This window comes from Buteo buteo, chromosome 4 (assembly GCF_964188355.1).
Source record: "Buteo buteo chromosome 4, bButBut1.hap1.1, whole genome shotgun sequence".
In the NCBI taxonomy this organism is placed as follows: Eukaryota; Metazoa; Chordata; class Aves; order Accipitriformes; family Accipitridae; genus Buteo; species Buteo buteo.
Window position 1 is genome coordinate 17,520,043 of NC_134174.1, and position 27,618 is coordinate 17,547,660.

The 27,618-nt window shown below is 35.1% G+C and overlaps 1 protein-coding gene across 5 annotated transcripts in view; it reads left to right on the top strand.

Moving 5' to 3' along the window:
* Positions 1–27,618, top strand: part of TBC1D22A (TBC1 domain family member 22A) — a 188,755-nt gene that overhangs the window by 21,113 nt on the left and 140,024 nt on the right. For all 5 annotated transcript variants that reach the window (XM_075024915.1, XM_075024918.1, XM_075024917.1 and 2 more), the window contains exons 5-8: positions 9,660–9,730; positions 14,779–14,907; positions 15,870–15,932; positions 23,958–24,072. In XM_075024915.1, coding sequence (XP_074881016.1) covers positions 9,660–9,730; positions 14,779–14,907; positions 15,870–15,932; positions 23,958–24,072 — 378 coding nt within the window. The remainder of the gene's footprint in view (positions 1–9,659; positions 9,731–14,778; positions 14,908–15,869; positions 15,933–23,957; positions 24,073–27,618) is intronic.

Consider the following 27,618-nt stretch of genomic DNA (forward strand, 5'->3'; position numbering starts at 1 on the left):
GAAAGGAGGACCCTGGGAACTACTGACCTGTCAGCCTCACTTCTGTGCCTGGGAAGATCATGGAACAGATCCTCCTAGAAGCTCTACTAAGGCACATGGAGGACAGGGAGGTGATTCGAGACAGACAGCGTGGCTTCACCAAGGGCAAGTCTTACCTGACTAACCTAGTGGCCTTCTGTGACAGAGTGACTATGTCAGTGGACAAGGGAAGAGCTACAGATGTCATCTATCTGGACTTCTGTATGGCCTTTGACATGGTCCCCTGCAACATCCTTCTCTAAATTGGGGGATATGGATTTGACGGATGGACTGTTCGGTGGATGAGGAATTGGTTGGATGGTCACATCTCCATCTGGACATTGAGTCTCTAGATCAGAGACAAATGGTGTTCCTCACCAGTCTGTATTGGGACCAGTACTGTTTAATAACTTCACCAATGACATAGATGGTGTGATCCGAGTGCACCCTGAGCAAGTTTGCAGACCACACCAAGCTGAGTGGTGTGGTTGACAAGCCTGAGGGATGGGATGCCATCCAGAGGGACTTGGACAAGCTTGAGAAGTGAGCCCATGAGGTTCAACAAGGCCAAGTGCAAGGTTCTGCACCTGGTTGGGGTGCAACCCATGGTATCAATACAGGCTGGGGGATGAGTGGATTGAGAGTAGCCCTGCCAAGAAGGACTTGGGGGTACTGGTGGATGAAAAGCTGGACATGAGCCAGAAATGTGCGCTCGTAGCCCAAAAGGCCAACAATATCCTGGGCTGCATCAAAGGAAGCCTGGCCAGCAGGTTGAGGGAGGTGATTCTGCCCCTCTGCTCTGGTGAGAACCCACCTGGAGTAATGTGTCCAGCTGGGGTGATAATCATGAAAGCTTGCTACTACACCTGATATGAATTCTTGCATAGCCTTTTTCAGTTGTAATGTGTGCTGTTTGTCAGTGGCAAAATGCTAGTTAAGCTCACTGTAGTGAAGAGTTAGGACCAGAATTTTATATGATTTTTAGAGTAGTCTGAGATCCTGGAATTTTGGAGGACTGTGATGTAGGGCAGGAGTCCGTGTTGGTGCAGAAATGGAATTTTCACATACCCAGGGCTAATGGTTTGTGATGAAATTGACTTAACTCTCAGATGTGCAATCATCTGTCTATCTAACATTTTCTGTACTGAAAGCGATTACCGTACCACTTATGAAAGCAAAAACAGAAAGAAAAGCCTTGAGAAAGTTGAGAAGGATCCTGTATGACGTGACAACAGAGTAGAAGAGGTTATCAAATACAATAGAAAGTTATTAAATACAATCCAAAAGGTAAAGTTCTGTGTCAAATAAGGAGACTAGAACAGAATATAAATCCTGTCAGGGTAAATGTATGGAAGCATTTCTAAAAGAGAGTTTGAGAAACAACTTGCAAAAGGCATAAAAACCACTGTTAAATGCTTTTTCTCAAATATGTTGGGAGAAGGAAAATTGCCAAAGATTCTGCAGGCCCAGCAGGCAATCCAGGTGTAAAAAGCACACCCAGAGAGGATAAAGCTCTGGCAGAAGAACGTAAATAATTGTATAATTTGTGTTCAGCATGGAAGAATGTAGGGACATATTCACTCCCAAATCCTACATTATGGAGAATTAGTCAGAAGATCTGTTTCAAATAAGTGTTATGTTGTAAAACAAAGATGTTTTGTCCTTGGTGTACATTTTTACTTCCCTGTCCAGTGCTGAGATTTTCTTCTAGAAAGAGCAGCCCTTTGAAACCCAGTGCCATAGGATATGTATGTTATTGTTTGGAATTACATGACAGCCAAAGCTATCCCTAATTAAAGGAAATGTATGTTCATTGCAGGATAGTGCCAGGAATGAAAACTGATTTTTCTTGAAACTTGCTGAAATAAAACATTATTCCTCCTTTCTCTTCAATTATCAAAGAATGACTCCTTAGTTCACTAAGTCCTACAAGTAGTTGTTTATATTTAGCCTAGAAGCGGAGGTTTCATTTGAAATAGTGTCATAATTTAAATTCTCTTTGTGAAAACTGTCTTAGCTTGGTCCTGAACATAGTAGGGAAGCTCAGCTGCATCACAGGACAGGAAGTTTTACTAGAATAAGCTATATTCCAATTTGTTTGTATAGTTTCTATCTTTGGCCTTAAATGAGTTACTTAAGAATAAGTAGAATTTTTGTCCTGGATGATTTGTCACTGATTTAATCATATGCTCCACATTTCCGATTGTGACAGTAGATTTGCATCTTGTTTTATGCTTGCTTGTTTGTTTGCTGTGGTTTTGTGTTTTTTTTCTTTTTTTTTTTTCCTTCTCTTTACATGGGTTGTTTTTAGAGGTTAGCACCCATGTTTGTGCACTGATTCCTGTTTGGGTTAAGGGAGGAGGAAAAAAAACTAGTAAGGTGAAAGATTAGAGAGATTTCAATGGGGTATACAGTTCAGAATGAGCAGTTGATGTTACTTCAAGGTAATAAAAGTAGTTTCTGAGTTGCAACTTATTTTCTATTTTTTGCATATACTATGCTTATTACATAGTTTGTAAATGGTGTGATTGTGTGTAACAGTAGCCAAAACTCAAAGCTTTAGCAAAATGATTGTGTAAGGAAGTAGTAAACTGATGAATAAGATCTGTTTCCTTTCAGCCAGACTACTAGTGACACAAACAGATCAGATCAGGTAAAGCATGCTTGTTCATAAATACTGCATAAGGACTAGTGCAGCTGTATGATGCACAGTTGGACATCACTTGCTTTTGAAGTCTTGGGGCCTTCTTTGTTATTAAATCAACACCGGAGCTTATAATCATGTTCTGTGGTGGAGGAGAGATACATGTATAATTTGTAGATGTGTTTAGTTAAGGCAGATATTATCTCTTTTATTTATTTATTCATGAACTATACAAAATACCATTTTTCTAGTGTTGTTCATATTACATGCTTACTTTGCCTTTACTTGTTCTGACTGATTCCTGACTTTTTGGGTTTTAGAACAATATAACTGGTGATACAGTTACTTATGATTTAGCACTTGCTAGCTTGTGGATTTACTTGACATGGAAACATGGGTGAAATTGAAACTTGTTGCAGATGCATTAGGGCTGCAGGCAAATGTCTGAGCTGCTGACTGCCCTGCTTGGAGGCTGAGCTAACTCCCTAGGGTGTGGAGAACTACTGGAGGTGGTGTGAGAAATTGCTGAACATAATAAACAACAGTGTGAGAAGCTGACAGAAGTTTTAGATGGCACACTATGGGATGCCTGGATTTCACAAGTAGTAAAGGGGGAATTGTGTGAGAAATATCCAAACAGTGCAGTTGCATGGAGGGGAGCACTGTGGCCACTTTGGGAGGTGCAGTGTTACAAGACTGACAGTGCCTAGGTAATCGTTTCAGAAATACCAAATTTGGCTATAGCTGTAGCAAAACTGGGATCACTAAGGGAAGAAATAATTGGAGTTGATGGTTAATTTAGGGCAGAGAAAAGGAGGTGGAAGGGTGGTGGAAAAAGATTAAGTAATGGGAAAAATGGTAAGGTATCTGACCAGGTGCTGTCCGGGGGTGCCTGTTGGGCAGCTTGTGCTTGATCATTGCAGCTGGAGTCTGACAATAAATGAAACCTGTTAAGACCATACAGTACAAGTCAAACCTGCTTCAGCTGCCAGGAAGACTGAGGGGAGAAGGACTTCCTTGGCTGGCGACACCTGGGCGGGTGGATCAAGAATCCTGTTATCACTGGCTTAGTGCTTCTTCCAGGCCTGTTGTGGAGGCACTACTCCATAACACGATGGTGGCTCTGGTCATTCACTGCCTATAGTATTAGACTGGGTGGTAGTTCTTTCTTTTGACAGTCTCTTGAGAACTCGTAGTATTAGAATAGTATCTTGTCTGCTTTTGTAGACTAGAAAATTGGAATTGCGTGTAAAACAGATTAATGGATCCATCTTCTGGTTGCTTTGGGAAAATTGCTGAAGTTGCTGTGACCTAAAACTGTAGCATAAATATGCCTTTTAATTGCAACGCTGTTCTTGATCTCAGACATCTATTATGAAGTTGGCTGTTTACGTTCTTTGGAATGCAAAGATTTTGTTTTAACTTGAACTTCTTGAATAAATGTCTATTTAAGGCCAAGTGTCAAGATCTTCTGAAGATGATCACTTAATGCCACAATAACATAGTAATTTCTCTGTTCAGGGATTCCGGTGTCCTTTGTTCTGCTGCTCACCATCTCCCTTCTCCCCATCCTGAAAAACTAGTCTCTCAAAGCTATCACCATAAAGAACAAATTCCCGAGAGCCAAAAAGCCCATTCCAAATAGTAACGTATTCAGGCTTTTGTTCTGCTTTGAAGTAGCAGACTGTTTTTCATCTTTTCCTGATGTAAAAAATAAAAATAAAAAAAATAAAATTCTATTTCTTGGTTTTCACTTCAGTAGTGTCCATCTTCCTGCTTTTCTTTGAAAGTCTCCTTAATGGAGCCTGTTTCTGTCCGGCCGTGTGCTGTATTCGAGCTTTGCTGTGTGTTGTGGCAGAGCTGTTTGCATGTTTTTTTTGTCATGTGTATTCTTGGGCTTTCTTCAGAATCCATTACAATCTATTGTTCATGACATCCCATAGCTCTTTGACTTTAGAACTGCTTTTTGTTTTCTGTTCTCAGTGTATCAGCAGCCAGTCTCTCTACCATTGCACTTAATGCATCTCTGTGCCCAAGCCTAGGTTTTTATCATGAATGGACAATCCTGGGTGCCATTTCCTATTTAACCTCAGTGAAATTCAGCAGTCACTTACTAAATAGCAGAGAATTTCAGTTGCTTATTACATCTCTTTCCCATTGAATCCCTTGTGTTTGCAGTGACAGCATACTCATGATGAAGTATACTTGTTGTGCCAGCCTGTGATACGTAGTTAAATTTAAACTTCACCCTTTCTTTTAATCAGTGTTTATAGTCTGTACAAGTTCTGCTTTCATTGTTTCCTTGAGACTTTGGTTCACACTAAACTCTAGTAGTATCATATTTTTCTAATGCTACTGTTATTCATTCTATATTCTTCCAGTGCCTATCAACTCCTTGAGATGAAGAATAAGGGAGGAATTTATTGGGATACCACCAAATTCCTTCGAGTTATGTGTATAAGCATGATTTCATGCTTCCTCCATCCGTGCATATTTAGTGTGCAGAAGTACTGTGAGCTGCTTAATGTTTTTTGAAAGCATGTGCTGCTGCTGCTTATATTTTGCTTAGACTCTAATATATTAAAACAGCTTTTCCTGCTCTTGATATACTGTATACTCTTCATATGTATCTCAAAAAGCTGTGGAAGAATAATATATTTCTATAGTAAGTTGTGAAGTGAGACAAAAAAAATTCTTGTTTTGATTTACAATACAGAGAGAAGTAATGGAAACAATAGTTCTATTCAGTAACTTTCAAGCTGATGGTTAAATCCACGTGGATTTTATATTATAGAAAGAAAACTACTATAACATTACACATGATGTCTACTTGCTTCATAAGATAAAATACTTTCCTACAGTGGGATAAATCTTTTAAAAATAATATAATAGGAATAATCATGTTTACAAATGCAAACAAATTTGAACTTTTAAAAAAGTTATTGGGTAAACAGACTGACTATAGTTCATGACAGCAAAATTGCCTAAGTTAAAAAATTAATTTAGAATTAACTTGGGGTTAGAATTAACTTGATACTTAAGACATAAAAAGCGTTCTTCCAACAAAAACTTAAAGGTAAAATTTTCTTGTGAGAAGTTTTTATAGCAGGACAACTGTGTTCAAAGTTAACTTTGAAATAAGGAGACCATATGAAAAAAAATCTGCAAAATTTGCTGTCTAGACTTCATTTTTAGAAGCCCTATCAGCATTCTTGTGTTTGTAAGTTAACAACAGAAAATAGCCCAATCTTAGGGAGGTAACATGACAACAAGAATAATCGCATTAAAACATCTATCTTGTCTTTAATAATTCTGGTGTATTTAAATGTAGTTTGGTGATATACTGATCCTCTACAGTAGCTTGTCTTTGTGAAACTGAATAGAATTTTATTTTTCTGATGGGAGTTGTTGTTACAGGCTTTAGCTTATAGAATAGTAATGAACATTTGGACTTTATGTAATTTTTTTCCTTTCTAATGCACATTCTTACATGTTAATTTTAAAACATCCGTGATGCAGAAAGTTGTAGTTAAATTTATCGTTATAGTTTGGTATAAGTAGGAAAGCATCAATCTCTGGGATTATTCAGAGATGAACAAAAACCAGGTTCCTTTGAAAATATTTTAAATAATTTAGATTTTATTTTTTTAAGCTACAGTTCTGTTTTAAAGATGGTACCACTTTTTAGTTAATAATTTAAGGTTTTCTTAACTATACAGTGAATTCTATTGGCTAGCAATGAAGACAGGTCTGGAATTTCAGTTGATGATTTGAGGAAGGATACAGCTGAAATATGTATGGATGAGGGCCACAAAGGAGGAAAATAAGGAAAAAGGAAGTCTGGAAAAGAGGGTGAAATGTATAAATGGGACTCAGGAGTGATCTGTAAGTAGGAAGTAGAGGTTAGGAAATTAGTGTTGTAAGCGATGAAGGTTTTCTTTTGTTTTTGTAGTCATGCTACTATCAAGGAACCTTGGTATAACAGTGAACTTCATCATTGTAACTACTATTTTGTATGTATCTCAGTAGGTGCTCCTTCTGAGGTACCTCTGTGCTTGGAGAAGGGGAAGTAAAAAGAGTTCAGTGCCTTGCCATATCTAGATCTTCTCTGAACCTAAAGTGCCTCTCAGTCTGCCAGTTTGGGCTTCCCTGACTGAAGCTCTCTTGTGTTTTTTGTTTTGGAGCTAGGACTGGTAAAATGAGCTTAAATTTGTTTCTGCCTGATAGTGTATGGGGTTTTTTCCAGATTAAAGAGCAGGCAATAATTTGCCTATGCCAATTAGTAAAGAGGGAGGGGAAGAACTGTCGTCGTGATTTTTGTGCAAAGAATACTTGTGGTAAATGATCAGCATGTTGGATAGGGATAGACTGTAAATAAGAAAGAAAATAAAATGTAGTCAGTTACAGTAAGTGTAGTTATTAACTCTGTATTATATTTAATCTTACTGTTAAAGACATGGATAGGCTACAAGTAAAAAGAAATACAAGGCTGGGGAATCTTGTTTGCTGGAAATCAAGTAAGTCAGTTCGTATTGGGTGTGTTCTTGTACTTTTTCCTTTAGTGTTTGGTATTCTAGTCTTTGGATTGCCCAAAGTATATGACTGAATTTATTTTCAGTCATGTTAATATGATATTCCTAAATGGTTAGGTATTCTGCTGTTTTGGTACACTTACACAGTAATACTTGTCTAAATATAAATTGTACTGATAGAAAATAATTTTGACTTATTTATGTACTCTTGCTTTAACAAGGTGTCACCTTGATGTCCTTGTATTTTTTCTGTAGGAAAGATATAAATGGGTTCATTTAAAAAGAAAACTATGAACAAACCATGACTTTAAGTCAAAAACATGTTAGGAGATCTTTTTTTTCCAGTTTTTCCTATGTGTCAGTGTGGTTTGGCTTTTTCAAGGGTTTGAAATGTAAAAAAGAAAACCTGCTATTAATGAAACTTATTTTTGTCAAATACAATAGTATTTTAAAGCTTGTAGATGAAAGGCAGTTTCATTGATGTTGTAAGAAAGTCATCCTTTTTCTTTAGACTGATTCAAGACTTGTGATAGACACATTCAGTTTCATATGATAGGCTTTTAACATCTTGTTTCTTAATATCTGGTTTTTTTCTCTGCTTTTTCTGGGTTTCTGCTCTGGTTTGATCCTAATGCAGCATCTGGTCACTGTTTTGCTTGGATTTTGGTGATGTAGCCTCAATGTTCCAAGTGAGATCTCTCTGCAGCCACTATTGTCTTGGCTGAGGCTGCTGCTCAAAGTGAGAAGGAAAACATAACTTGTTGAATGTGTATATCCAGTACTGTAAAGCTCTTCTTACTTGAACAATTGTTGGTAAGCCCATGTCTGTTTGGAATAGTCATGATTGGTTTGAAGTGACCACTGTAAAACCACTCATCTACCTATGACCATTGCAGTCTTTCATTTCTGCCTCCTGCCAATTTTCCTCTTTCTGTATTTTCTGTAAGAAAAAGAGATGGTAGTATGAATTCATTCAGCTAGATTTTTTTTTTTTTGCCATGACTTATTTCACTTCATTTTGATGCTGTCATCTCGTTTTAAGACAAAATGGATTTTACAAGTATCATTTCTGCTAGCATGTATCTGAAGTAAAAATAGGGCATCTTAATGATGAGGTAACTTCATACTGCAAAATCCAGGAAATCCAGTTTACTGGAGCTTTTTGTTTGCTTTTGTCGATGCTTCTTTGAGAAACTTTAACTCCTAATTAAGAAATACTTTTTTTTCATTAACTATTTAGCATTGATACACTTTTTAAATCAGATTCCTTTTTCTTGGAATATATTATATATTTTGTAAATAATGTACCGGTTTCAGTGGACTATGTTTTCATTCCTGGTTAAAAATAGTTGTGAATGTGTCTAGAAATCATTTGCTCTATGATAACATACCACACCTAACATGATAATTTGTATTTTTTGATATTATAGATGTATATTTCTTTTAGAGTTGTAGAAGGAGGGTGGGGGTGGGAGAATGAAGACAGATGTTGCTAATAGGAGTCCTTGTCTTAACAAAAAATAAAGAGAATATGCATCTATAAATGGACAAAGTCAGTCAGTTGTGATATCCACTCAGAAAGTTCTTATTCTAATTACTTTATTCTATGTTTCATTTTCCTGGGGTGTGTAGGTAGACAGAATGTTTTTAAAGGCTTTGTTGAGTGTAGAATTTGGAAAATAAATGCATATGGTAGGGACCAAATTCACTGGAGTTAATTCAAATATATATATTATTAATTGGAATAAGTATATACAAAGTAAAATGTAGAATTTTGTTGTTCTATATTCTTTAGCAGGTTGATAATTTGAATTTGTGCACTTTTAACCTATATTTTGTACTCACAGCAAGAAGATAAAGAAAGAGAAAGAGCTACAAGTAGATATAAAAATATTGTTTCTTAGGGACTCTGTTAAGCATTTTTGTCATTATATTTTCCATGATTTTTCTTTAATTTTTTTCCACATGATAAACAGTTTTCACAAAAAATATGTGAAGTCCCACAGATCAGTTTAGCTGGGTATGGTATCTGACAAGGAGTACAACACGAAGAATGAGAATACAGCATGGGATTTAATTCCAGCATTCAGACATAAAGTATCATTCTGTTTCTGTAACTGCATATCTCATTTTTAATTAGGATCTGTGTAAGCATATTATACAATAAGACTTGAGTATCTCTTACATATGAGCATAAGGCATGTATACTAAAAAGTAATGCTGAGAAATACTCCAGAAAGTTACCTTATCATGCTCAGGACCTATTGTCATAGGTATCCCTATGGGTAGTAATTATCCAGTATTTTATTAATTCATTAGAATTGCCATATAATTCTGATTTCATTGGACTTTTCTTCTTATAGACATGATCATTTTTGTAAACAACTATGCTAATTTGAATATATCTGTGTATATTAATTGATAGTAGTTTCCTTAGTTTTCACAAAATACTTCTCTTTTAATAGAAGAATTACGGAAATTGAGTTGGTCTGGCATTCCCAAACGGGTTCGTCCAATTGCATGGAAACTTCTTTCAGTAAGTTGTATTTTTTTCTTCTTCTTCCTTTGCATTTAGTAGTAATAGTTTTTTCAAGCATTGCAAATAAGTTTGCTTGAGTTGTAACCTGTCAGTGATACTTGAAAACATTGTGTCTTGTTGCTGAATTGTAGTGAAAGTTCTGTTCTTTTGCTCTATTTCAAGATTCATTTGTCAAACTGAAAGGAGGGGAATGAGAAGTAGTGGTAAATCATGTCAGCTGTATATCTTTATTTTTCAGCCTGGCTTTCTGTGAAAGAAAGGCTTATGTGATAACAGTGGGCTCTTTCAACCAATTTTGATGGAATGGTGGAGAGTTCAAAGACAAGTACGTTCTTACAGTTTTCTTGAAAATAGGCACACAGTAGAAGAAATGAAGCCTATCAGTGTCCTATGAAAGGCTTCACTTTGCCTTCACATTAAAGTAACTACAAGAAAGGATTAATGCTGTACAGAGGAAAAACTCTGATAGGATCTTACAGTTTTTTTGGCTGATTTTTCTATAGTGGTTTAAGATGAACAAATCTGAACCACTGTGGTCAGTTATCTTGTGGCATTGGCTCTCCTGATGTCAGACCTATGAGCCAGTTCAGGCAGACAAGCTAATTAAAAAGCTAATCACTTTTTTGTAGTGTGAATTTTTGGCTGGCTGAGGTCTCTGAACTTTGCCCAGTGGTCAGAGGATTTTGCAACAGCAGTAGCTTGGGAGTAGGTTGACTGAAATACCATGGAACAGCACACGGAGGTGTTTCAGTCGGGCATCAGAGACAAGCTTGTGGGAATCTGGGATTCACTGGGTTTGCTGTTACAGAACTGGATTTTATTAATCTTGGTGTTTGCACTGTATTGTAAAAGGTTCTTCTGCAGAAATACAATGTATTCCTCATAGGAGTATTTTTCATGTCAATCTTTTCCGGTATAATACTTGCAATGGCAAATGGTTGTGCATTTTAGCCGTTTTTTTCTCTTCCTGTGGTTGGGAGAAGAACTTGTGAAGATGTTTGTATTAAAAAGAAGCAAAAATCTCGTGCTGTCTACTCTCCAGAGGCTATGAGAGACACTTTATCAGCAAATCTTCATGCATTTAAGAACTGTTTAAAATTCTGAGTTATACACACAAGTTTAATACTACTGAATTTTTCAGAGAGTAGACTTAAATAGCTTTGCTTTTTATAGAATAATTCATTGGAGAATGCGAAGTATTTACTTCAGAGTGAGACTGATTTCCAGTGACTGAAAGAGTCTTGCTGATGAGTTCTACTAAATTTGCAGCTTAGTTCCTTCTAATGCTAAATGCAGATGTAGCTTCTTAATGGTGGATATTCATATACCCTGCTGTAATTAAAATTAAACATGCAGTGTACAATTTACTGTAGTTCTGTTTCCAAAGTTGTTGTCTGAGATATTGGTAAAGAAAAGAGCATTTCTTTTTTTTTCGCGGAGTTTAGTATGCCTGTTTTAAAACAGTCACAGTAAAAAAAATTATGGCTAACTCAAATTTGACTTCGAAACACAGTAAGCTAAAGCATAAGGATAGGTTAAGTTCTGAATCAGAGGACTGACACTGAGGTTTAGAGAATTGGAATTATGCAAAAGTTAACTGCAGTCACTTTCTTACTTTCACGTAAGAGCATGGGCTTTCCCTGAGCTTCAATTTCATTCCAGAAGTTGATTTTAGTTTAGTATTCCTGAGATTCCCAGGAACGGAGAAATTCCGAAGTGTGGCGTTCCCTTGTTCTTTTGTTTCAACTGCTCCAGTTCAGGATCCATTCCAGTTCAGTTGTTATCTTTGGCCGTCTTGCCATATATCTGCAAAGAAACTGTCTTGGGGTTATTTTGTTTTTACTTTAAGAACTAAGTGGATTTTTTTTTTTTTTTTTTTTTGTAGTGTAAGATACTTCAAAAAGCGTGATGTGGTTCTTTCTTTTGTGTGTGTGGGGTGGTTGTTTTTTTTTTTCCCCTGTCACCAAATAGCAATATTTTGAAAGTTTTCAGCTTTTCTTATGTAACTCTTATTATGATTTCTTATTTACGAAGTGGTCCTCAATTAATACATTCTGGAAACCCAAAGACGAGTCATCTAGTGATCATTACTTTTCTATACTGTAAGGCAGCAGCTTGTTTCATCTTTCCAAAGTGGGGAAGAATAAGTCCTTTGAGTATTTGTGGTTATAAACTCCATGATGCTTTTTTCTAATGGTAATTCATTTTAAGTCATGTTAGTTGTTTAAACATGTTACCTATTGCTAATGTACGTCCCAGGTAAGAGGGGGTAATGTGATAACCTTTTGTGCTATAAGGTGCACTGGGAGCTATTGGGAAAATAAGTGTACAAAAGCAAAACTGTTTTGGTTAAAGATCAGTTGCAAAACCAAAAAAAAGACCAGAAAACCAAAGAAACCAAAGCATAGTTTAGAGCTGAATTAAAGCCTGGATGTGTTTGTTTTGGAATTATTCAGAAGTCTTACATAAAAATCCCAAACTATGCCTTATTTGGGGAACTGAGTACAGTTGGTAGTATCTGAGGCAGAAGGTGATTGTCCTGTTTGTAAAATCAGCATTGAAGTTGGAAGTTTTAAATTCTGATTTAAAAAATTGAACAGTTGAGATTTTATTACGTAGAAGGTTAATAATGTTAACGTGTGTTTGATGAATACAGTTTTTCAAAGGGAAAGTATATGAAAATCAATATAATGCTCAGGGGCTGTTGATGTTATGCATGTCTACTGGTAACAATATATAAAAAAATGACATAATTTATTTTTAAAATACAGCAAAAATGTTAGGTATACTGTACCTAAACAGCTTGCAGAACTATTCAGGCTCACTTCTCTTACGAATAGCAAAACTAAAGATATGGTTGCAAAAGCCTTTGGAGGAAATTAATGTATAAACGGATTAAACTCTTCACCAGTTTATTCCCTGATGATATGTTGCAAGCCTTTCTAACTTTTAAAAATAAAACCTAATTTGTAAAGTGAACAGGAAGCAAGACATGTCCAATTGAAAGATTACTTCAGTCTTTGAAACTGAATAATGGCAAAAAGACTTGCTGAGAAAATATTGGTATCCTTCGAACAATCACATTTGATCTCACAAATGAATTCTTTTCTAATCGAACTAAGATATCCTACAGGAAAAAAACCAACCGACTGTTGAGAGTAAATGGGAGGCAGAATTCAATATTTAACTTAATACAAAACACTGGGACAGGATATTAAATGTCAGACTGAGTCTTGAGGCAAAAGTTAATCTGGTGCGATTTAAAGTACCTGGAACCAAACGCAGGTCAGTATGTCTTGGAAAGATACACTTTCACCAAAGCAAGTACCTCTTAAGATATCTGGAATGTAATATGTGTATTTTTCTATTTTTCCCTAAATGTTGAGCAAACCAGAAGTTATAGAAATACGACGTGATGTTGGATTGTTGCAGGAGAGTAATGGAACCTCTATACTTAGAGTGTTTAATTTTCTTGTATAATTAGCAATTTTAGCACCTTAGGTTTACCCCTTCCATTTTTCTTGTAGTGTTTAGGACTGAATAAGAAAGTTGTTTTTGTAGTTAAATGCACAGCATTTTATTAGTTACTTGCAGTGGCTATGGCTCATTGTGTAAGTGCAAATACATGCTGCACTTCTAGTATAGGATTTTTTTGATGTTACGAGGATTATTTTTGTTAGGGAAACTTAAATCTGACACAAAATTCACTGGTTTACTGTGGAACGAGAGCTTTTGTAATATCGGCAAGTAATATTTTAATTTAACTTGACTAGTGAATAATACGATTATTAGATTTTTCTTATATTGTGTTAGGTGTCCAGATCTTTTTCAAAGCCATCTATCTTCAGAATGATTCTTATACAAAATATTTTTTCAACACTGCCATGTATGTAATATCTGAACTAGCTTTCTTTTTTGCAATGTTATGGGATATTGGTGTTGATTGTTTGAAATCAAGCTGCTTACAAGAAAGCGTTAACTATTTGTGAATATTCAAGAAACTTTTTGGTAGCCATTTACATGAATAATGGTGTTTCTATTAAGTGTACCTTATATATAAACTGAACATTTAATAATATTCATGATAGTTCCTTTCGTAAAATGCTGAAATAGTAACCTGAGTGTGTGTTTTTTTAAAATGGAAAGTAGGCTGAGATGACAGAAATGGGCAACAAACTGGACAAAAGAAGAAAATGAGAATGGACTATTTTATTTTTTTTATTTTTTTTTGGTGAGGGTGAGGGAAGATTGGGATTTTCAGATATACGTAAGTTCAGTGAAGAACCATTCAGATATATTTTGTACTTAATGCAACAATGTATAATCCTGCATATCTGAGTGTGTCCATACCTTATGCAAAATAAGATAATATTTATAAATTGCTTTTGGGAAACGACTAAAGAAATGTACAGCTAGTGCTCGTACATCTAAGAGCCCAGTCACTGGTGCTATTGAGTCTTTTTCTGTGATGAAACTTTAATAACGTCTTGAGATGAAACAAAAGCTTGAAGTTATTTTTTTTCTCATCTGAAACAGTGAAATAAAGTAGCTAGAATGTTTTTAAAACTTTTGAATTAATATTCCATTGTATTACAAGTTTAACCATAATTTAAATGTATTTGCTAATATATATCATTTCTACTTGAAGGCAACTGAGATAATACGTATTTTGTTTAAAAATTTAATAAAATTGCTCCAATAATGGCCACATAGGAATGCAGAAATTAATGAACTCGTATAGCATTACATTCATCTGAACTTATTTATTTGGTACTTTCTTTCCAGAAGGCAAACCTCATCTTAGAATTCTTCATGAGAAATTGTTTTTTAAAGCTGGAAAAACTTGAAACTTTTTCTTAAAAAAAGAAAAAAGCTGATTTTAGTAAGGTGTTTCGTATCTGAACTTTTGTATCAGTTGGAATCCATGTAGGACTGCATGGCACTACATCAATTGATTAGCTTTCCTGTTACATGTAATCAAATGACAGCAGTGCTTTTTGTAAGCCAAAGATTAATATCCTTTTCATTTCACCATTTTTTTTCAGGGCTATCTTCCTGCAAATGTGGACCGAAGAGAAAGCACTTTACAAAGAAAACGCAAAGAGTATTTTGCATTTGTTGAACAATACTATGATTCCAGAAATGATGAAAATCACCAAGATACCTATAGACAGGTAGAATGCCTATTGCAGTGACTTTTACCTACAGGTTATCTGCTAAAAAACTTAAAGAGATTATTTTTGAAGTTTGCTACTGTTTTTCTCTATTTCTTTAATCTTAGTTGATAGACAGCTCTAATTGTTTTTCTACAGTTTAGAAGCAAAAATATGAAACATTTTTGTCTGAAATTTGAAATAGTGGATTTCTTTTAATGTCAGCTTTAGTCATGCCATGTGGTACTGCCATTCAGTGCTGCCATGGTTTTCCATTTAAGAATAGTAGGGTTTTAAAATCTTTCATCTCCTGCTCAGACCCTCCTTTAAATGAGTGAGACTAGACAGGGAGACTATAACAGTGACTGTTTCTTACTGGCTCCATACTTATGCGTAAGAAGGTGAAACGGTGTATGATGTGCAATAAACATAGGCGTGTCAAACTTTCTTGCCCACCCACGTAAGCAGGTACCTTTTCTTCAAGTTTTGTATTAAAATGAATAATTTGTATCACTAAGTATAGACTAAGCAATACTACTTTTGCCTTTGTTAGAACAGAAGAAGCTGAGGTTGGTCTTTCAGCTTCAAGCTTCATCTTTAGCAGCAAGAAGTATATATAATAGTGTCAATTGAACGTGACTTTACAGGAGTAGTAGCATGTATTTACTCACGATTACCCTGAGGTAATGAGTATTGCCAATATGAATATAATTTGCAAACAATAAAAATGTGATACAAGGATCCTAAAAAGTGAAAACAAAGTGTGTATATATATTATTTTTTTTTCCTCATTCATAGTTTAACAATGACTTAAAGATTTGGCTGTATGTTTTGAAATACAGTAAATCCATGTTACTCCAAAAATAGTGATACAATGGGATTATAAATAATACTGTAAAACCATAGGATTGTTTTAACTATTGTGGTGTTTAAAAAGTGTACTGTTGCTTCCTTTTACAGTATTCTTCTTTCTGTCTAATTAGATCCATATAGATATCCCACGTATGAGTCCTGAAGTTTTAAGACTTCAGCCCAAAGTAACGGAGGTAAGAATGCTATCTGAAGATTTTTTTTTGAGAAATCATTTTATTGATGAATCTAATATCAGCACTGTTTAATAATTAAATTGACAACACTTGCTATTGTGACTTCAGAACTAGCTTAAAGTCCAAAAAATAAGGATATACAAGTATAGGCTAAGAACAGCATTTTAAATATAAGTGGTAAAAAGAAAGGCATCTCATTAATCTCCTGCATCGAATTTGTCATTTTTTTCCTTCAGTCTTGTGCCTTTGAGGTTTTTTTTTACTTTTTTTCTTTTTATATATTTTGTTAATAATGTGTTTTTGAAGTAATCTAGAGCCTAGTTCCCATGGTTCTATGTGTTTGTCAAAATCATTTACGGTCTGGAAGTTCTTATCACAGTGTCTTCCACTTGGGAAATACTCTTATTGTCAATTCGTAGCATGACTGGTTTGTGTTCCTTATTTGATTTTGCTTCTTTCTAAGTTTTATATCTTGAGTACGCTCTATATATTCTTTTACTACCGTAGTAAATATACATCAATTGGTCTATATTGTTGTGTAATTGAATCCCATGGGGAATGCTCTTAATAAAGTATATAGGTCATAAATAGTATAGATGGTGTGAATCATCCTCTTTCAATTATTTCTTTTAATCCTTCAATTTCTTCTCCTTTCTAATGATTCTAGTTAGACCTTCAAATGTACTTCCATGTAGTTTCTGTTAGTATCATTATAAAGCCACATAGAACATCTTCTGATAGTTCGTTAGATGATATGAGAAGCTAAATGCAGAGCTAGCTTTCATTTGTTTTTCTGCTCTTGCAATTACTTCTGTAATGGAAGTGCTCCTCCACACATGTTGGAGAAATTGGTTTGAAGAAATAGCCTATTGCTGTTTTGAAAGAAAATGGTATAAAAATACTGCTTTCCATCTGCTTTCTACACAGTTATGTTTTACCTGGGCTTTTCTAGAGATGAATCAAAGAGTAAGGAGACAATGCCAGCAAGAAATAAACCATTAAAGAAATGAATAAGATCAGTGTCAGTGTTGTAGCTAGAAATGAGCCAATAAATGAAATTGGAGGTGAATTGCATTTCATGGAAAAAATTACTACAGAAAGAAGAACGCTCAAATATTTCTAAGAGGAAAGAAATACTTGTGCCCTATCAGCAATAGTCTCTTAAATTATTCAAAAGATGTATTTGCATTCAACATGAAATGGTGGCTTTTTTGGGGTGCGTTTTTTACTTCCTTGCATTGCATGATTAAACTGTTCTTAAGGTTTTAATGAACATCATCTGTGTCTCATGAATATGACTGTGGTTCAGATGTACAATTGTGTTTTTGTAGTTCTTAGTTTGGGTGAGAATAGCCCAGAATGATGATGGGTTCCCCCCCTGTTGCCCCTCTGTGTTTTAGTGAAGGAGAAATTAGAAGCTGTTTAACTTGTCTGGTGTAAGAATCTATGTGTATTCTTGTTTTTAAAGGAAGATTGCCAAGTACAAAATTCTTCAAAAAAGACTGCTAGATGGTATATTTATTTCTAAATTAGCTGAACAATTGTAACAACAAATTTAAAATAGAAATTCCAGGTAAACATCTTCTGTAGAATATATTTAATGTCCTAGATTATTTGGATGAGATCAAGTAGCTTAATAAAATGATACTAAGAAACAAAATATTCTCATGGGAGAATATTTTGAAGTAAAGTGTAATTTAGTAAAATGATGAGATTGTCAGATAGAAATAGAAACCTGTAGGATCTTGGGCTAGTTTTGTCTTTTTGTTTATTTGATTATACATGAGAAAGATATATGTTTGCTCTGAAGAGATGGTTAATACATTTCTTTAGACTAGATGCAAACTTGATAATAGTTCGTAGGAACACAACTTTGTATTTACCAAGATACCTGCTTTTTCCATAAAGTTAGAAATGATAGAGTAAACTTTTATTGATATTTAAAGAAGATACGGTCAAGGCTTTCCAACATTTGAAATGTGTAGTTTTGCTATATATTTAGTGTGTTGTGAAAAGCATCCTATAATAAGACATTGAAAAGAATTAGAGTTACAGGATAGTTACAATCCCTTTTTGATTGAATGATTAACTTAGAGCTAAAGAGTTTGTTTGGGAATTTGGAGAGTATATTAATGTGAAAAGGATAGTAGTACAGTATTTTTTACAAGCAGTCACAGCTGAAAGATTTTTTTTTAATAGCTGAATTATAATTAATCTGAAAATAGGCTGGTTTAATGAAAATGCTAACAGTCAACTTCAGAACTAGCAGATGCTCCCAGAATAAAACACTTATTTCTTGGGAGCAATTTGTAGGGTTCGGCGTTCGGAGGATCTCGCGATGTCACGGAAAGTTAGAGGGTTAGTCGCAGCCTTGTGATGTACCTGTAATCCCGCCTACCCTTGTTAGTATAAAAGGAATTAACTGCGCAATAAAAGGCGGAAGTTGGCGCTCACACTCTGTGTGTTATCTGTCTCTTTCCCTGGTCCAGGCCGACCACTGATCTAAGCATGGCACCTTGATATGTAGCGAACGCTACAGCAATTAAAATAAAAGGAAAATACTGTGTCTAGGTAACTTCTTGCTAAGTAAAATTTGGTATGTCAGTAGAACTTTAGTAGCAAATAGCAAATATTATTCAGTAAAGTTTCAATCTGGAATGCAGTTTTAGTTAATTTTGTGGGATCATTAAATATGTGAAATTATTTAGGTCTTTTTTTGCTTTTCATTGTCTTTTGGCAGATAAAAACATTGCTCAAGTAGCATATTCTTTTAATGTGATTTATTGAGATCTCATTTGCAAGTTTTTTGTGTTTTTTTTTTTTTAAATAAAATTAGCATTGGTTTAATTTCTAGTTATTTGTTAAACTTGTCCAAAGGTATGTTTTTCTAATACTTCATTGGATACATGCATCTTAAACACTGCATTAAAATAAACATATTTTAAATCCACACTTTTTAGAAACTGATTGCTCTTGCAAGTGACGTTAAATTATCTTCCAACACTAATAGTTCTATTTCATGTATACAGCTCCTTAAAATAATTTAGTCTGTTCAATACAGCCCAATAACCCTGCTTGCTGATCATACTTACATTTCTTTAGTTTGAATGTTTAGTGACTTGAGCCGTGTAACAAGCGTAATTGAGTCAAATAAAGTAGATGGACATACTTCTCATTAGGGTGATCAAGGCATTGTACAACTAGAGTGCTGCTGCTTTCTTGTTTAAAAAAAAAAAAGAAACCACAGCAAAAAACAACTCCGCCCCCCAAATCCCTGTTCATACCTTATCGCATCCATCTTTCCTACTCAACACCTTTTTTCTTCCCTAGTGAGTAGTAACAAAATGGATGGAAAAATGATAGAAAGCTTGGAGGAATGAGATGTGACAGTTGATTAACACTTAAAAAAACCCACAAACAAACAAAGGTGTATTTTAATAATATTCTGTTAGTTGGGAGTGAGTGGTCTTGAGGTACAGAAGAATAAGAATGTGAAAAGGGTGGATAGCAGCAGTCAGTGGGATAAGGGGAAATCTAAGAAGTATTTGAGTTATAAAGAAGTGATAGTGATCTGATTGAATTTTTACTGATCCATCAGTATCCTGAACTTGACAGAGACACAGGATCTTCATGTGTTAGATGTTTTTAGAGCTCCACTGATCTGACTAGATGTGTAGGCTACTGGCAGGGTGGGGCTTGTGTGTGTCTTTGCCTTTGCTCCCTGTCTGACCCAAGGGAGTCAAGCCCAACTTGTTTGATGTCATCTTACAAAGACTAGTGCAAATGATGCTGAAAGGGTCATAACATCCAACTTTTACCTTGTTTTCACCTCAACCTTTCTGGGTTTTTGGAGCCGTACCTTAGCCCAGCCTAATCCCTTATCCTCACAGGGGATCCCGTCCAACTCCCAAGGGCTCAATGCAGACAGGGGCCTCACATTTACCCAGAGCTGAATCCCTTCTAGGGAAGGGGAAGGCATCGCTGGTCCCAGGTGAGCAACAGTCACTTCCCCTTTTTTAAGGCGAGATGGCAAGAGCTATAAAGAAGAGAAGGGAATCGGAGTATGGGTGAAAGACACGTTTCAAAGGGTGGCATTGTGTGCAAGGCTGTTATTGTGGATATTATGGTGGGTTTTGTACATACTAATTTTTTGATGCTGCAGAGATTTAGATTAATGATACTGCTACTAGGAAGAATGTTACTTAGAATGAGGTGAAGAGACTGTAGGTGACAAAGCTGGAGAAAAACGCTAGTCAAAAGGCCAGAAACATAACGCGTGTGTAAACCTCATAATGTCTTCTGACTTTAATTTCCAAATGTTACTATTCCAAAATTTTTGTTGTTCTTGGTGGTATCTGAGTCTCTGTTCCCAAAGAGCCTTTCATTAGGCTTAATGAAACTGTTTTAATTTCTTATCTGAACTTGGAATTTGGTTTCTGTAATGTTTCAGTTTAGAAAAAGGTGTTTCGAGTCTGTTGTGTGGAAGTAGCTCATTATTATATGTTCCTTTTAAAATCAGTTTAAAGTGTTTATTTTTTATGGGGGTTATGCGGATCCTGAGTGGGGGGGAAGGTAATGTTGGAGCAAGGACTTAGAGAACTGGAAATAAATAAATAGTGGCCTTCAAAGAGGAGGAGAGGGGAGTTGGAGGTCTTCCCCCATATAGTTCAGTCAAGTTTATTTTAAAGACTAATGACTGTAAGTTTAGGTTTAATAGACTTGATTAGTTGCTGTGGAGTAGTCTGTAATCTACTACCAATTTCTGCTTTATGTTTAACTGAGTTGTGTTGAAATGGATAGTACATGGCTGTGTATTTCCTGTCTATGCTTGCATAATATAGGAGAAGTAAATTCAAGTAACCAACACAATTTAAAAATAGTTTATAAATTTGTCCCCATCTCTTCTTCCCCCTCCCCTTACTTAGAAAACAAAAAGCAAATTCTCAAAAGCTTTCGTGATTAAAGGTTTGGGGGTTTTGGAGTTCCTCTGAGGTGGCAAAACCCACAAAAAATTAAAAATCTGCATTTAAGCTAATGGATTCTTCTCTTTATGTATATGAATATAGTTCTTACTGCTATCATGAATGAGAGTTAAATTCAAAAGAGAATAATTGTTTGGTAATGACATCTCATGAGATGTAGTGGTTCCTTGTAGAGAAGTAATTCCAGTTTCTGTTGCTGGTTTGGAAATCAAGAAGGAAATCTTTTGGGAAAGTGACCTTTTTAATGAGTCCTATTTGAACACAGTGATGAGTGCTGCATAGAAACTTAAATCAGTCTGCCTTTCAGGTTTTCAGTGCTCATTTTTTTCAATTCAAAACAGTAAATGAAACTTTATGAAAATGGGTAGAAAACTGAAAACACTATTTCAATGTGTGTTTGTTCAATTTCTGATTAGATGCATTTGGGGATATTAAAGCTGATGTGCCAATCACTGAGTGATCCTTCCTGCTCAGTAGTAATAAAAAAAACCCCAAACAAACCCAAACCTAAACAAAAAACCCAACCCTCCCCCTTAGTTTTAATACCTGGATTTTAAAAATGCTTTGAAATCCATAGGCATCTCAATTTGCAATGCAAACTATGTATATTATCAGGTTCTAAGGAAAGAAAAGGTTGGTGGTACGAATTTGGGAGTTGTTTGACTTGAGACATGGCTTTATGAAAAACACTACTTTTAGAATTTTTACCGTGGATATTTCGATAGCTGTTACTGAATTACTGATTTTTTTTGTTTGTTTGTTTCTCACTGTGCATATTTTGTAACTCCATCACACTGGGAGTTTTTTGTTTAGCCTAGTGTGTAACACTATTCTACATTCAGCGATTGGTATTTAGATAGGTTTTTCTAGTCACCTCTATCTGGTATTTGTTTTCAAGAAAGTTATTTGTATTTGCAGTGTGTTAAACATATCCTTCATTTGAAGTGAAACACAGAATGGTAACACTGATAATACTGAAAAACTAATGTTACTGAAACTAGAAATGGCAACTGACAGAAGCAGGAAGGATGGCTGTGAGCTAACCAACCTAGAGAGATTTGCAGTTTTCCAGTAACAGTAAAAATATGACATAAACAACTGTAATTTTGTAAAGGTATAATTATATAAAATGTGAAAGCAAGCTGTAAATGGCAGAACTTAAGGTCTTTATACAGTTATTGATAGACAATGAAACCCCACTGGTTATTGCTTGATGGGCAGAGGTTGGTATTTTTTCAGTTTAATATGCAGTGCATATTAAAAAACATGAGGTGACAGGACTAGCACCAAGAAGAATTTATAGCTAAATGAATAAGCATCTTGGCTAATGAAAACAAGAGGCTTTTATGGAGAATGTGCTAAATCATTACCTCCCTTTCTGCCTAATCTTTGCCCCCAAACTGAAATCACACTGAGCAAAACCTGAATGTTAATTGTAGCTGTAATGAATGAGGCACAAGCTGTGTTAAGGCTTGTGTTTCAGTGCCCACCAAAGCTTTTCATATTTATTGTTGGTGACCATCTCCCTTGTTCTGTGGATTTCCAGCGTGCCAGGGAAACATAAAACCTGGAGATCAAGGAAATTTGATTATCAAAAGAAAGCCTGTGGGAGAAAGGTAGATGTTGATATTTGGGACTTCTTTTAAAAGTGAAAGGTGCCAATCTGTTTCAGCTTCAGGTAGCTCATGTGGAAGCCTGTGATGGGACTTTCAAGCACCCAGATGCAAGTCATATATACTTAGACCTTTCCTCACTTGAAAATGACTGCAAGAGGGCTTTTAAACTAAAGAATAGTATTTTATTTAGAATGGAATTAGAATAGTCAACTTCTTAATCTAGCAAAAACTTGAAGCGAGAATGAATAGAAATAATACAGACTTCATAAACTAAACTCCCTCTCCATACTGTGTCCTTTCAGGGCAGGTCTTTTATGGTCTTTCTTGAAGCCTGAGCATTCATTGACTTTTGGGGTTGTAGCAAAGTATGCAATCTCCTTGGGGTCCTTACAAAGTCTCTCATTTTTTATTAGTATTGAGGCCTGATGCTAAGAGCAACATAGTCCTTTGCTTGAGCTCTCCTTTGTCTGTTCCAGTTAGCTGCCTCTGTGTTCTGGCTTCTTGGGCAGACCTTCCAGGGAGAGAGCAAATGTTCTTTTGCTTCAGAAGATTATACCTGATTGAGTACCTGTAATTAGGGCAAAGCACGTAAAAATTTTCACACTGCTCCTTATTTGCAGCATTTTAAAGACACGTAGCATGTTCAGAAGCAAATAAGGGGGAGGAAATACAGCTTGTCACAGACCTAAATTGTGTCAGAGAAGTTCTGTGATTTCCCTGCTCCATATTCGTCTCATGCTGTCCTTCCCATGATCAGATATGTTGTGACCTTAGGAGCTTTTGCAGATCCTAAGCAAGGTACAGTTTACAGAGTTGAAGGGGTGAGGTTATGCGATACAGCAGGCAGTTGCCTTATTTCTACATTTCCTGATTTTTATCACATTTTTTTATGAATCAGTATACATGCTTCTGAAGTCTAAAACCCTACACTGCAGTATTAGGCAAGCTAACTATTATGGAATCTCTTTTTATGGGCATGTTATTAAAAAATCTAAGCTATACAAAGTACTTCTTTCTGTTATTTAGGAATAAATAGAATCCTATATTGATAAAATACTTTCAAAGTGGTGAAAAATCATGGGAAGATGATTTAATATTTCTGTCTCTTGAGGAAAGAGGAATTTTAGCTTACTGGAAAAGCTCCAGTGAATAAGTGCTACTTCGTAACTACTGTAGCTGAATTATATACTAGGTTGGTTTTAACATGTGCTAATCCCTGAAAATACTTCCTTTTGAGGAACTGGGAAGCTTACTTGGCACTGGAAGTTAATTCTCAATACCAGTGTTCATTTATGCGTTTGTATGCATGTTTTTATACTAGTAACTCTATGATATTAAATTTGTCCTTGTATAATTTTCAAGTGTCTTGTTTAAAATGTGCTCATCCCTCAATAAATTATCTGATAGTCTCTTTAACTCTTTTTCAGATCTTTGAAAGAATTTTGTTTATCTGGGCAATACGTCATCCAGCCAGTGGATATGTTCAGGGCATAAATGATCTTGTTACTCCTTTTTTTATAGTCTTCGTTTGTGAATATATAGGTAAGATTTGTCTTAATACCGAATTATGAATTGGTACTGGTTTTTGGAACAGCATCTTCATTTTAATCTGAATAGCGATTTGGATGAACTAATCAAAGCTTAATTCAATACATGAATTTTACCATAAATTTTTGTTATTATAAAACTGTATAGTTATTTTTAAATATATACTGTGCAGCAATCAGATTTTGTGTAAGTAGTCAGTGGAGTTCAGGAATCTTTCAGGTTTTTATTCCAAACAACTTCCCCCCCAACAAAAAAAAAGCCAAACGAAATCCTCTGTAGAAGTTACAGACAGTGTTCTCGTTTGTCAGGTGTGAAAGCAGGGGAAATAAGCACAATCTAGGATATGCTTTCATCTCAATTTCTAGTTAAGAAGTGTTCACCACTCCTGATGCTTTTTTCTTCGTAGCTGGTTTTATTCTCCCTTTCTCTCTTTCTCTCTTCTAATTCACTTTTTTTTGTGAAAATTTCAAATTGTACATATGAAGGGAGCAGGTGTTTAAAAAAAAAACAGCCAACAAACCAAAGCAAAACCAGACATGACGAAGAAAAAAACCACAACAAAACAAAAAAAACACCCAAGAAACAAGGAAACCTTTTAAGTGAGTAGCAGGGAAATTAAAGTAGAGGGAACCTATTAAACTGGATCTGTGACTGAAAGAATGGCAACCTGGAATTAGGGTCGGAAAATTAAGGCAGCAGTAATCAGATTTCTCTGGTTAAGAACTCTGCTTTTCTGGGGCTTACAACACTAATACAATAGTAGCGTAAATAGCTGTATTTCTGTTGAGTTTGTGGCCTTATATGGGAGTATACTTTTTGAAAACTGTTTTATATGGCAAACTCTGATATTAGTTAAATGCTCATCTCTTACTAGAACATAGTTCATATCTTAAATTCATAGATTAGTATTTAAGTCTTTATAAATATTAAGAGTATGGCTAATCATTAATAATAACTCATAATTTGGTATAACTATGGATATAAAAGGTAAGGTTAAATAGTATAAATGACAATGTTCATTTGGTTTGAATTAAAACTTTTTTTCTTGTATTTCTATTTGTCATACACACATACAATGAAAATACACAATGCTTGTATAAAATTGCACAAGACATTGTCTGGCTACTTCAGTGAGGTTGTATATACTGGATTCTTCCTACCTTCCCTATGTGAGATATCCATTGGTGTCTTAATCCAGATTGATTAGATTTAATGAAGGACAGATTATCCTTGAGTGGATGATAGACTATCCATTTACTCATTTGCATGGCAACACCTCTGTTGCTTTGTTAATTTCTTGTTTCATAGGGGGACATTTCATTGCTAAGCAACTAATGAGAACTACTGCTGCTTTCTCCCTAATCATCTCTTAAGTAGGGTAGAGGCCTACTCCTGAGAGTACTTGCAGTTTCTGCCTTTTACTCCCTCATTTGACAGGTAATGAAAATGTTCTTAATGATCCTAGAACAGTAGGGTCTCTAGTAGGCTTTAGGGTTGTTAATTGAAATAAGAAGTTCAAATGAGATGTGATTAGAGAATTGATATTCCATGTTAAATAGACCATTTAATTAATATGGTAAATAAGTTTGTCTTTACCACCAACTTACATTTGAAGACCCTGGTGATTGTTAATGTATTTGCTAGTTTGTTAGTATTTTTGTATCAGAAAGCATAGCTGTTCCAGTAAGTGTCCAGTGAAGAAAGACAAAACTCAAAACCTAACAACCGTTAAAGATATTTTGCCACTGAAAATGTATGAAACTCAGAAAACTGTGTTCTGAAGGCTCATTTAAAAGCTAATACCTTCGTAATAAGAAAAGTACTAAAATGAAGGTGTTCTCTTCAATATAGTAGTGGTCCTGGGTAAGTGCTACCAGCAGTTATTTCCCCCAGTGACATAAAAACTTTCTAAGATTTGTCTTTAAATAGCTTTTTGATTTGAGTCTTTCTAATATTTTCAAGTTACACTGAGTGATGCATTCAAGTTTGAATGAATAAGAGTGTGCGTTTTACTTAAACTTGAAATGGGGACATTAAATTTATGAAGTACCTCAAAAATCCCAAGATTTGTAATAGAATTATAGAAGGATTCAAAACTCAGACTATGAATTGTGCTCAAGTAATTTAGATAGAAATAGATGCAGAATTGCAGAAATTTTCTAGCCAAAATGTTTAAGCTATTAGTATATTTAATATGTACTCTAGTAATACTCTGTATTTACCTTAGATTTTTACTCTAGATCTTCTTTCTTGGTCTGATTTTAAGTGAATATTGGTTTGCACCTTAAATTGCTTTATTTGTTACTTTCTTTTAACTGTTGATTTTTGTATTTTTCTCAAGTTAACTGAAACCTTTGTGTTGCAGTTCTGAGTCGCTTGGGTCCTCATTCATGCCATTGAAAGTGATAATGCCTTTTACTTTAGGTTCTTTCTGTACTTAAAAAAAAAAAAGAGGTCCTAAAGGATTATTAAAGATTAATAATAAATTCCTATTATTGCCAATGCCATTAATAATAAATCTGTGATGGTTAGATCATCTGACAGTATACGCTGATAATGTTTACACACAGTTGCATTTTTGTCAAATATTCTGGTGGAAGGAAAACCATGTTTATTTTAGCTTTATGACAACTGAGAGAGCCCTTAATCCTGCATAACAAGTGTGTGACATATTTATTCTAGTCATGGGAGTCTTTCTGCTCTGCTAAAGACATCCAGAAACCATTTGGAGAAGTGTTGTTAAAGAACTTTTGAAAATACAAATGACATGTATGGAAGTGATAATTTACTTGCCTAGTAACATTTTTTTTCATTCAAATCTGAATGCCAAAAAGTACATTTGTGCGTCTTTTTATAAGGACCAAAGTCATAGATGTTTTGATGGTTTAGTATGGATTGATGTATCTAATTTTAGCACATAGGTTCACACAGAATAGGTTGAGTGACTGAATGCAGGAATTGAGTATGTTAAATGTTGAGAGCATTCTTTCCACCTTTCCAGCAGTGTATGATGAAAGCGTAATTTGGTAATGTTTCATTAGTACCCACTCTGTAATAAAAGCAGAATACTGTAACATTTTCAGCAAGATAAAACTTGGTTGTCAAACCAAGCCAGGAGAGGCATAAACTCAGTTAAAGAAATTTCAGAGGGGGTATATACTGGCCCCTGCTGGAATACAGTAGATTCAGATTAGAATTTCTGGTCTAAATTAGGAGGAGGAGGAATTTAAACCTTAGGTTTCTCATACCCAATGATTGTGTGTGTCATTCTCAACTTTTTTCTTTTTTTTTTTTTTTCCCCATGAAAAATACTAAAGATCTGTAAGCTTATTCTGCCACAATATAACAGCTTCTTTGGAATTTCAAACGCTAGTGGTATGAGAAAACTATTTTGTGCTTGGTTCTAACCTCCTATGTGACATAGCAGTGTTAAAACATACATTGTCAGTACAAATGCTAATTACTGTCAGGACAGTTTTTCTGAAAGCTCTGTGTCTTTGTAGCATATTAGTTTGTGTCGAAATTAATCTCGTCCATGTG